This window comes from Leuresthes tenuis, unplaced genomic scaffold (assembly GCF_036924035.1).
Source record: "Leuresthes tenuis unplaced genomic scaffold, fLeuTen1.0.hap1 SCAF_20, whole genome shotgun sequence".
Taxonomy (NCBI): domain Eukaryota; kingdom Metazoa; phylum Chordata; class Actinopteri; order Atheriniformes; family Atherinopsidae; genus Leuresthes; species Leuresthes tenuis.
In genome coordinates, this window is record NW_027325374.1 from 18,655,375 (window position 1) to 18,667,431 (window position 12,057).

Here is a 12,057-nt window from a genome sequence, read left to right on the forward strand (position 1 = left end):
ATGACAGGATTTCACTTTTACTCAAAAGTAACTGAGCATTGGAAAAGAAAAAAAAAAGTAGGTTATTGGTACATTAAGCAGCCTATTTTTGGGATGTGCCGTTCTTCAGTCTACCGCTGGATGTCACACTTCTAAAAGAATCTGAGGGGGGGACAAGACAATCAGGCAGAGGGGGAGGTGGTGGTGGTGGTGGTCACCTATAGGCTTGATTATTATGCAGTCAGCGAGACTTGGTAATAGAGCTATCAGAGAGGAACAGATAGAGAGCCTTGTACGGATCATTCAGTCTGGTCCACTCCTTTCTCTTTCCGCTCTTTCTTCTCCGGTCCAGCTCAGATCGGAGGTGACAGGTGATCGGCCGCTCTGCCTCTCTGTCGGACGCCAGCGGTGCATGATCTCGGGCGGGCTTCTTCCCACCGCGGTGACACTGGACGGATAAACGCACCATGGCGCTGGAACCGGAGGGAAACAAGCCCTTACTGCAAGACGTGCTGGTGAGACCTGGCAACGAGACGTGCGCGGACTGCGGCAATCCAGGTAAGACGCTCCAAAGCCCGGCGCCTGGAGCCGGTGCGCGAGGCTGCAGCTGCACTCAGGCATGGCAGGCTGCTGTGCGCGAGGTGGGAGGATGAGAGCTCGCGCTTTAGAAGCCAACAAGTCTCAGTGATACTGGTCCATGATGACAAAGGCCTGCCTAGAAACTCTCCTATTTAAAGGTAAAACAGGGCCTAACAGACTGAACTCTAGACTTAAGTCTGAGTCATTAAACCATAAAAGACTCACGTATGACATGGTCAGGAGTACGTGTGTGTGCGCGCGCGCGGAAATGCCAACCGCCCTTCAGACTGTTTTGTCTGTGTTGGCTGGTGTCATCATACACATGCAACAACCTCAGTTTGCTCACTTATTGCCTGTGCACCTTTAGCGCTGCGTTGCTTTTATTTTCAGGAGGGGTTTTACCTCCATATCATATGTTGCTTAGTGTTAGTGCTCAGCCACCTTAATCATTTTCATTGTTTTTCATTTCCTTATCTCTCCATACTTCCATTACCCGCTTCTCCCTTTATATCTCTCTTCAGTATCTCTGTTCTCCACAGTGAGATGGCAGTAAACCAGTAAGTGGCCACTAAGGCTCCAGTGTGGGCTGAGTGCCCAGTGCTTGGAGCCAAGCCTGCCGGGATGCCTGTTCCATGGCCCTGGTTATAGCTCCTAAGAGGACTGGCTGTAGCTGCCCTCTGCAGCCAGTGCTCATGCAAATGTAGATGGCTTTGTGAGAGAATTGTTCACTTGAAGACCAGGATTTGGTTTTGACTGGAAAAAAAAAAGAAAGAAAATGTTTTGTTGCTTGTGTGTGTGTTTTTGTGTTTTGACTGTGTCAGCTATCTGATATCTTTATGAAGACTTTTACTCTTCTGTCCAGCTTAAATAACACAGCTCTGATGTCCCAGTCATGCGGAAACCATAAACTGTTAGTACGGCAGCGTGGTACAGTGTGCCATGTCCTGCCATCACGGCTCTCCTTTTGACACATAGATTGATTTTCCCCTGTGACCACATTTACTCACACATAAGCTCAGAGGTGTGACAACTATTAATATAATAAATGTATTGGTTGGTTTTATAGGCATAGCTTGGCTAGCATGGTTACAGACTGAGTTTTGTTTTGGGGAAACTGGGATAATGATGGATACTGATGGTCTTATTTGACTTTGTTTCCCTGCACTGTTCTGCAACACTCTGCTCTGTCTTGGAGAAACATTGGCTCTTAATTTTCCTCTGCTGAGACTACCGGTCAATATTTCCTGACACATAAACCGCTTTCACCTTTGCAGTCATTAAACAATCAAATTAAGCCTCTGCGAAGCTGCGGTAGGACAGATGTTAGGTGTTGTGCATCTGTGAAAAGTGCACGTGGGAAATAAGAGAACAGTCCTGATGAATACTTAGTGAAGTAGCTTCTTTTTTTAAAAATTCCTCAGCAGGTACAGATTTAAAAGGACTTGGATAAATAACTCCTGGTGAAACTGCATCGTCATCAGCAGTATAACCAACAGCTTTTTTTTCTGTTTGCCATCATAATCTCTGAGCTCATTTCATGACATTTTAGAGCATAGAGAGCATAGAGACAGCATGGATGAAAACTGGAAGGATAGCCATCCATCAACCAAAGCATCGCCTCCTCCCCTGTTACCGGGAATTCCCAGTCTCGTAATTTATATCTCATAATGGCCAGGACATGAAATATTGATGCTGGTGTGGTGACCAAATCCCAGGATGGGGACAGGATCTTATCTCTGACCCAACACTTTGCAGCTTTATTTCTGTGGCCTTCTATTAAAAAATATAAAGGTTTCTGTGCAGCTGAAAATGTAGCCGGTCATCTCAAGACCTAACAAACAAACACGCGCTGAAGTGGGTGTAAACCGCGTTTACTTTGGGGTTACAGATTACGCCATGTGAAAAGGAAAGTATTTCATTAGATTTAAGGCAGTGCCATTTCATTCGTATGAAAAAGTGCATCTATTCCACTTTTAATTACAAAACAAAATGAGGTGCCGATTTCTACAACCTCCTTTTGGAGTGACAGCCTGAACGCTGCGTTGTCATCTTGCTCATAGATTCAGTAGATTCTGAAAAACTCTCCAAGCTTTCAGGCAGGTTGTGGGTGCTCACGACTCTGACAAGCATTTATAATAACTTGCCAAAATGAGTAATTTAGAAGTACCATAGATTTCACCTTTCCATTTATCTGGGGCCCAACAGCAGATGATTTGTTGCAAAAATTCACATGCCCCAGAATTCTATCACAGGATCTGCAGGTAACTGTTACAACTGAGTACCCACAATCAGGAAGGGATTGGATTAATTTCACGTAATTTCACGTGCACATATGCTCAGGATCAATCAAAGAAGACGACCGTAGCATAACGTTAGACCATTAGCTCGGGACTTGGAAACACGCTGGATGTTCCAACAAGACAGTGCAACAAATGCACACTTTGTTTGACAGTTGGGTTTGTACCTGAAAACCAGCTAATTCAATTGAAGAGTGGTCAAATATCCAACCAGAAGCCTCTCAATTTCTACCAAAAACCTCTAGTCGAGGTGGTGAGGGACATTCAAGCATGTGCTGTGCATCTTCGGCCTGTATGTACGACTTTGACTCGGTGTTGATTTATTAAAAGCTATAATACATCAGGATTTGAGTATTTTGTTTTTGTTCTAATGAAGATGTCTATAATTCAGCTCCTCTGCCCCGGGAAAATAAAACTATGGGAATGAGTCATTGACGGCCTTATACTGACACATGAGACGTAATGTGCCAACTTGTCAACACGAAACTTCAGGTGTGAGGGATATTTCCTGTGTTAAAATGTCTAAGCAGGTGGCGCAGTAAAGCGTAGCTAATAGTGACATGATGAATCAGGGGGGAAAAACAACCATGAAATTCAGTTTTTGGCGGGGGGGTCGTGCGTGTGAGCTAGCGAGCACATTGGTGTAATAGCTATCCGACACAGTTTGCTGCATGAACAAGGTGACCTCATCTACATACAAATTTAGATTAATTGGTGATGACTTTTTTTTAAATTTCCTGTCAGAAGGTGCACATAAGCTAACAAGGTTTGAATGAAAGCAGAACCCCACCAAGACGGCTACTGCATGACATCATATGAAATCCCCTATTGTCTGCGAATCAGCAGGCTCGCTTTGTAAAACAGACATCATTAGCAATGACCTGCCTGCCCTCTGAGAAAGCAACCATTAACCAAACAGAAAACCTGTTGGAATTGCACTAAAAACACACAAAGTAACTACAAAGCTTGTGCATTTTTATGCTGAGTCATCCTTACTCTGTCCTTCCTTACCTTTGCGTATTTTTATTTTTTTCCCCCCAATCTTCTCTCCGCTGGTGTGCTCTGATGAGACCACAGAGGCTGAGCTGGGAGCTTATACGGCAGGGTTTCTCTGTAGCTCAGCAGCATTGTGGTTCTGCCCTTTGCAGAGGACACAAAGATGAATGATTCTCTACGGAGAAGTCTCAGCGGCCCACTGAGGTGTGAGAAGGATGTTCGTTGAACAGCAGAAACAGCAGGAGCTCTGATGAGACTGGAGGCTTAGATTCTAATGGCTCCTGGCTTTTCTGACTGTTTTTAGAACTTTTTGTGCATTGCCTAGCTCAGCTTCTTGATTAAGACCTAGAGTCAATAGGTGGGATACCATCCCAGATGATTAAAGTGTTAGTGATCCGATTGCTGTGCACGGCTTTTACTCAGAGGTCGAAATGGTCACGTCAGACTTGAGGTACACTGACACATCCTCCCTCAGCTTAAAGAGCTGAAGAAGGATGCTTTAAGCTTAGACTGTGGCACACACCCACGCAGTAAAATTAGAGCCTTTCACTGCCATCAACCAGGCAGCTCTGTTCGAGTAATACAGCGCTCTAATAAATACAGCAGAGTAAGTCCCTGATGTATAATAGGTGGTTGTTTTATAATCACTGCTGATGGGAGCGGATGGGAAGCATGTACAGGGAGGTTTATACGGTTGCTATGGGGCTACCCTAAACAGCTGTATTGGGTCTAAACAGCTGTAAGATCATCACAGTGGAAAAAGTCAAGAGAGTCACAAAAACATTTACATGAATATCGGAGTCAAGCAGAGGTGAAAGATCCACCAGTTCAGGTGGTTGAAAAGTAGGAAATATAAAATCTGTACCACCATGTGAGTAAAAGGGCCTGCAGAGAAGTTTAGCAAAAACAAGACTTGATAGTTGTGTTTTAGTGAGTTCTAAATAAATCCAAGCCGACAGAAAGATTTGTTAGCAGAGCTGGTGTTCCCTTAGTAAACCCTGACATCAGTATTTGTTATACGGCCCTGTGTTTAACTGTTGTACTTTCCAAAGAGTGAGCCGACCGCCAGCTACTTTACTTTTTGTCCTGATGATTATGATGTGGTTAAAGATGCAGAGTTGATTTAAGACAGGATTTTAAACAAGGATTCACGCCACACAGGACCCTGCTGAATGATGCTCCAATGCAGCAAAAGTGCCACATCCAATGGACTGTTTCCATACAAATGAATGAGATATCTGCATATATTCCCAAAGGGTTGGAGTCAGTCTGAGCACATGAGCACAACTTTTTTTTTGTTTGTTTATTCAACAGACAGACAAGAGGAATCAGAATAGAGAAAACACATATGTGCAGACCAATGAAGACGATCTATATGTATGTCTGGATAGTAGTACCTTAATGCCTTTAACATTTTTTTTAATTTTATAAAGGCTGAACGTAAACGTGTGCTCACTGAAGTCAAAGAAGCTGTTGGAATAACACTGAGCTGCTGCCTGAGGGGTTTGTTTACATGCAAGGGTCACAACCTCAGCTGGCCCCCACCGTCTGCACTCTGCTGATCAACTCCCACCGCGATGCAGCCACTGACTGACTCGTGTTTGCATCCAGACATACAAATGAACCCGCACAGATGCAAAAACGGGCCTGCAAACGTCTCTGCTCACAGGCACGGTCATTGTATTTACACAAACGCCCCTTTCTTTCAGTCGCCGCCCGTCCGGCCTGCAGCAATGCCTCAGGTTGAATCAATAGCTCTGTTGTGTCTCCATCCAACAAGCGTTCCTGCAAAACTTAGTGAGGACAGTTCCCCAGCGATGGAGCTAAGGTGCAGCAGCAGCACTTTAAAAGACTCATTTCAAACATCAAATGCAAAAACAGCAGTCATGCATCAGGAGTGTTCCACCTGCTGTTTGCTACAACTGTGCAGCTGTTGTTCCCAGCAGGCCTGCTGAGAAGCATGTCCTGCATACATGTAGAGGAGGCGGCACTCTGTGTGTCTGTGTGTGTGTGTGTGTGTGTGTGGTTGGTTGGTTAGTCATGTGGCCATGGTAATCTTCATGAGTGCTGCTGTTTCTCTACAAGCTCTGACTCAAACATGACCTCACCACCAAATAGCTGGTGGTGTGTGTTTGAGTAATGTGGTTTATTTTTCTCTTCTTTTTGGTGTAAATTGTTGGTGGCGCGAAGGTACAACAGAGCTGAAAAGAACACCAGGAGTGTGATGCTTTGTGCTTGCTCACCAAGAGTGATTAAAAGATTAACCGACATCTAGAAAAGCGTGGCCCACTTGATCCTGCTTAACTTGGGTTAAAACAGAGGAATCGGAGGAAGGGTTGTTGTAAATGCTGGATGAACTCTCAGGGGATCTCCTTCCTGCCTCTGCTCCTTCTATCGCCTCCTCCTCTTCACCTCTAAACCTTCCTTCTCCTCTGCTGCTCTCTGTGACAGTTCCATCTCTGCTCGCAGCGACCGCAGCAGGACAGAGAGCTGCAGGAATGGTCTTTTAATGCTTCTGTCAACCCCTTCACTCTCATTTGGCTTTCATAAGATTCCCTTGATTATTTCAGCCTGCCACTGTGCCTGAGTGCTAACATGGCTGTAGTGCACCACAATGAGGGCCTCCTTGTGTGAGAAACGGCAGCTGTACAGCGACTGAGATGCAGGGAAAGAAACTTGAGTGTTGGCAAGTGAGGACACTCTCAGTACTTTTAAATCACTTACGATCACGCACAAGCTACCACTGTTAACTTATGAAGATGCATGGTGCACACACATCTCTAACAGAACCTTAGTTATGCACTGGCAGGTCCATGTCTTCTCATTGTTGAGAGGAGTTTGACAAATACTCGAGCATATGAACAGAAACGGTGGAGAGGACAGTGGTGTTTCTGTGCTGAAACAATCCCTGAATAAGAATCATCAACTGATTACCAGTGATTGTAGAAACAGGAGTCACACTGTTATCTCTGCACTGCACTGCTGTGCTCTGAGCTCAGTGCTGACTTCCCAATGCGAACAAACAATGGGAACAGCATGCTGATTGATTGCTATTCTTTAGCAGGCTTTATGGTGATCATGTTTGTCATCTTAACTTGAGCTGCTGTCACCATAAAATGAGCAAATTCACATGAACACAAAGACAAACGTTATCTTTAATGTACTGGGTTGTTGTCAACGCATCAAGATGTGTCGTCCATCAGCCTCCAATACACATACAGTATGTTACCTCCTTCCATAACTTATTCTGTGTATCTGCCTAAAAAGATCCCTGCAGTAATATGTCTGATGATCTACCAGCCATCAGTATTGGCTCCCCATCAAAGCCAGGGTAACAACGAGGAAATCAACTGTTGCCGAGATACTTCAGTCCAGAAAAGGCGGTGCTCCAGTAGACGGTGCCACATGTGGAGGGGAAAATGCCAGATTTTTAGTTGTGACTCAGAAAGCAGCGTGACAGCTGGGGATAGCTAACTGACTGAAAGATCAGGGTGTCGTTGTGTGTGTGTGTGTGTGTGTGTAGGACGTTCTAGGATTCTCTATACTGGTGCCTCCTCTCTATCATATGTCACATCTCACTAACACTTCATTTGTACAAAGATGTGTGTGTGTGTGTGTGTGTGTGAAGCAACTCAAACGTGCCATTGCCGACCACCCACGGCTGCTGCTGCTGCTGTGCGACGTTGTAGCTCTGTTGCACAATCTCTCTGGCTGCTGAGGAGTCTCCAGGCTGCACTTAGTGTGCCTTTGGTCACATGTTCAGGTCTTATTCAGAGCAAAGGTGCGCATGCTGTATGCATGTGTGTATGCATGCATGTGTGTGTGTGTGTGTTTGGGGGTGTCATCATGTAACTAAGCTGATATCTACCTCAGCTGACTTCTGATCAGATCTCAGGTGGTCTGTTTCCTGTTACTATGCCGCAGTAAATGGGATTTCCCCCAAATCATATTTTGCTGCCCTGTTCCTCCTTTACGAGCAGGGACACACTCAAACAGAGTCACTTGCAATATTTGCTTCATTTACTTTGCTTCCATCACCCCATAACAGCCCTGGCATCAGCACTTTCAGTATTTATAGCCTGAACCTTGTGATGCTGTTCTCTTTGTTGCGGCACTTTTATGACGAGACTTTCTCACCCCTCCTTCTTTACCTCCCTTCAGTCTTTCTCTGTCATCTTTTTTTTTACTGCTGGCCCCGATGTCTCCCTTCCTCTCCGCTCACCTCTGTGTTTGCTCTCACTACACTATCTCGTAATTCATTCCCCTGACTCTCCCTCCTTCCCCTTCTCCCTCTCTCCTGCAGAGCCGGATTGGGCGTCGCTGACTTTAGGTGTGTTTGTTTGCCAGGCCTGCTCCCTTCTTCACCGGAGCATCCCTCACATCAGCCGGGTCAAGTCTGTTCAGGACACATGGGATGCCAGCGAGGTGGAGGTAAGGCGGTATTGGCAATAATCAATTTCCACTTAACCTCAGATTTGTTAGAGTTTTGATGTTGCCCTAGCATCACTTTACCCACCTGTTTCTCTCATTCTCTCACCATTTGAGACATTATTCTAAATGCAAGAACATATCTACATACACATATGTAAGCCCAAACAGAGTTAGATGATCTGCCACAATCAGCTCACAGCTAATAGAACCTGTATGATCCACCTTAGAGACAACTCGACTCGACATTTTCTGAAATCACACATCGTGCTTAAGAAAATAACTAGAAAATTCAGGAAAAGTGCTGAACTCACATTCTTACCTAAGAATGATAACATGGGAAACTTTAAGGAGACAGCTTAGTTAGCTTAGCGCAGCCGGCCAAAAGTTGATAAGCCAATAAGCAATCATCCAGAGAAGCTGAGGATGCTCAGTTTGATTAGTCTCACTTAATCTAACAGTTAACCCACTAAATCCACCTGTCAGCAGTAAAGAAATGCTGCAGACATGACAAATGCATTTTTTTTTTAAAATCTTTTTAAGGGAAAGCAGGAGGAGGCGACTGCAGACACTGCAGACACTGCAGACAAGGAGTGCCACTTGGTGTCCGTTGCATTGGGAGAGAAGAGGGTCAAACTAAGGATGCTTAAATGCAAACCATTCAATAAACAATAGTGGTTCGGTGTTGTTTTGGAATGATTCTGCTATTCATGTTATTTTGTTTAGTTTCTGGCTAAAACTTTCTAGAAATCTAGAATTAATTCCTGCGTTTGTAACAACATTCTTAACCCTCTCAACTTTTCGGGGTCACGAATGTTTCATTTAAGCAGTGGCCAGTGATTTTTGCAGATTTTTCCATTTGGGGTTGCGTATCAGACCCTTTTTTGGGATGTAGGAGTTGCCAGGCAACCAGCAGAGACTCCAGGAATTTACTGGTAACCATCTTTCAGCACATAGCAAAGAAGCCAGTAAGCTTATTTCCCAAAGTGCCAACAGAATACTTTATGAACCTGTTTGTAGTTTGCACATGAAGGCAAGTATGATGAAATGGTCACAGTCTGTCTTCTTCACGCCAACATAGGTGTGCGTATTTGATGTGTGTCCACACTGACTTGGCAGACACACACACACAGGCAGAGTGTGTGAGAGTGACACTGGTTTTTTTGTTGTTGTTTTTTTTTAACCCAAAGCAGTTCTATGTGGGTGCAAATCTCACTGCTGGCTGCTACTGTTTTGTTTTTTTGTTGTTGTTGTTGGGTTATTTTGCACTGCGAGCCTATATGTAGAGCATTTGTATAACTCGTTGCCGATACTGAACAGCTGAGCTGTTGTGTACGCTGAAACCCTGCTCTCCTCAGAAAAATATCAGAAATTGAGGTTTTAGGTTCTGTCAGTGACTGTACAGAGGATGAGTCAGGTTGTCACTTGAACGTAACACCATCTGAGCTGAAACACTTTGGGGGAGGTGCTGCTGATATGAGTCATGAAGTGAATCATGAGGTTAGAGCGGCAGGAGGACCGTAATTGGGATGGAACAGGCATTTGACTTCCGAGCGAAGTGGGGAGGTTACGAGGCAGAATTGTGTTTGCTGATTTAGAGATGAAGCTTAAAGCTGGGCACACCTGTTAGATTATATGAATTATTCATGAGTTTGACTGAAATGCAGGAGATAAATATGAGACCTGTCTTTTTGATATTTACTGTAAGCGGGAGATTGTTTAAGATTTTTTATTTTTTTTCCAATGGATTTTGAGACCATAAACCTTCTTGTTTTGTGATATAATTCAAATAAAACATCAGCGATAGTAGAAGCCACTTATATCTAAGATACACTGGAGTATTCACTTCATTAGCTGACCTGTTCCTCAACAGTCCTCTTGGAATAATCTGCTGCTCTTATCTCAAGGATGTAAAGACATAACAGAACTTCTACAGTGTAGTGACAAACACTGCAAATGTTTGGAAAGGTGTTTAAGGTATGTTTTAATAGACAAGGCTCCAACTCTAAATTTTGTATGATGCAAATGTACAGCTGAAAATTCCGGTGAATGCGGCCATTTTTCTTTTCTATTTAGTATCGTGCCACCTTAAAGGTTTGCTCATTTTGCCATGCTCTGCAGATGGCTGACACTCTCAGTCGGATAGACCGATCAGTTTACGTAAAGAACACCCTAAATACTACGCAGGGGTGTAAATGTTACACCCGAAGTGTCAGTTACACTACATTTTGGCAACATTGAAATCCGTGGATCATTTCAGTGGCTTTCTGTAGAAATTAGTGTTGTGAGTGGATTTCGTGCTGCTTTGACCTTCCCAGTAGAATGCCACCATGCTGCATCCCTCTCAGAGTCCTTCAGAGGATGAGGGGGAGGCGTGCCATGGGATTCATCCACTTGGATTGGGCTCAGAAATTATCCTCGGGTAAAGCACACGATGAAGGAACCAGGGCAGAGGGAAGACCAATGCAGAGCAGGCTTTGTTGTCAAGTGAAATGTTTTGTCATATTTAAAGCTTTCTGTGCTTCAACCCTATGCTGCTACATGATGTCACTTATCCATGTTTTTATCTACATTTGGATCCAGATCTCTGGTATCAGGATGCATTTGTATTGGCAGATATCGAAATTCAGGTCTCAGAATTGGATTGGAATAAAAATTAGTGGATCAGCACATCTCAATATTTATTTTTTTTACTTTAATCAGTCTATGTTATGATGACTGTCATTATAGAACCTCAAGACATTTTAGATTTTTACAATTTTTTTGCCTGTAATTTGATGTTCAGCTACCAACAAGAAACACAAGGGAGCAACATTTGCTCACTAAAATCTACTCTTCAGCTAATTTAATAGAAGGATGATTTGTACTGATATCATTTATATTATACTGTACGATCAGGTTTGTTTCTTGTCTCCATTTTAGTTAATGGCAGCAACGGGAAACAGTGCAGCCAAGGCCAAATATGAGCAGAAAGTTCCTGCTTTCTACTACAGACCAACGCACACTGACTGCAAGTAAGTACTCCTCCTTTTCCTCATATTTGCAAACACAAATACTGCTTGTGTCTAGTTCACGACTATAAGTTCTGCTGGGGTATTTCACGTATCTGTTGGAAAGAATAAAAGACATGCCACTGAATTCACTTACTTGTTGGTTAGCTAATTTTCAATGTATGCTAATGCTAAGTGGGCTGGCGAGTAGTGTTTTTAATCCAAAATGGGTTTTCACAGCTGCCATTTTGAGAGGAAATGGTAGGCAAACATGGGTATGTTCCATTGGGTACAGAGTTATATGAATAACTGCTGTGTTTACGTGCTGTTTATTGTCAATAAGGCTGCTGTGAAAATGGTCTTTAATCTTAAAGACATTTTTGTAACATTAAACTGGTGGCTGATCTCTACCATAGCTAATAAAAATAGGTAATATGTTCTTTTTGGTTGATTTGTCTCTGAACTTTTATAATTACAACAATATTACTTGAAATCCATCACAAAAGATTCTGGCAATGTTTTGCTCTTTCATTCCCTCTACATTTGTGAGATATTAAAACCACTGTTACAAAGACCAGTCTCAAATGGAACCGCACACATTCACAGCCATATATGCAAATTTGTTGTTATGTTGAAGAAGCTCTTTTTATACTTTGATGCATGTGATGAACACACTCATAAAAAATAATATATTAATGATATGATATAATAATAAGTGTTATTGTGAGATCAATACATGTGGAATGTATTTCATATTGTACAGTATAAGTTACAGTGCCAGTTACTGA

The 12,057-nt window shown here is 43.3% G+C and overlaps 1 protein-coding gene across 2 annotated transcripts in view; it reads left to right on the forward strand.

Annotated features, from left to right (window-relative positions):
- The first annotated feature begins 216 nt into the window (after positions 1-216).
- Positions 217-12,057, forward strand: part of LOC140277993 (arf-GAP with dual PH domain-containing protein 1) — a 123,269-nt gene continuing 111,428 nt past the window's right edge. For both annotated transcript variants that reach the window (XR_011909171.1, XM_072372866.1), the window contains exons 1-3: positions 217-537; positions 8,155-8,282; positions 11,202-11,293. Coding sequence is in view for 1 of the 2 variants with exons in the window: in XM_072372866.1 (XP_072228967.1) it covers positions 447-537; positions 8,155-8,282; positions 11,202-11,293 (311 nt within the window). In the remaining variant the exon portion in view is untranslated. The remainder of the gene's footprint in view (positions 538-8,154; positions 8,283-11,201; positions 11,294-12,057) is intronic.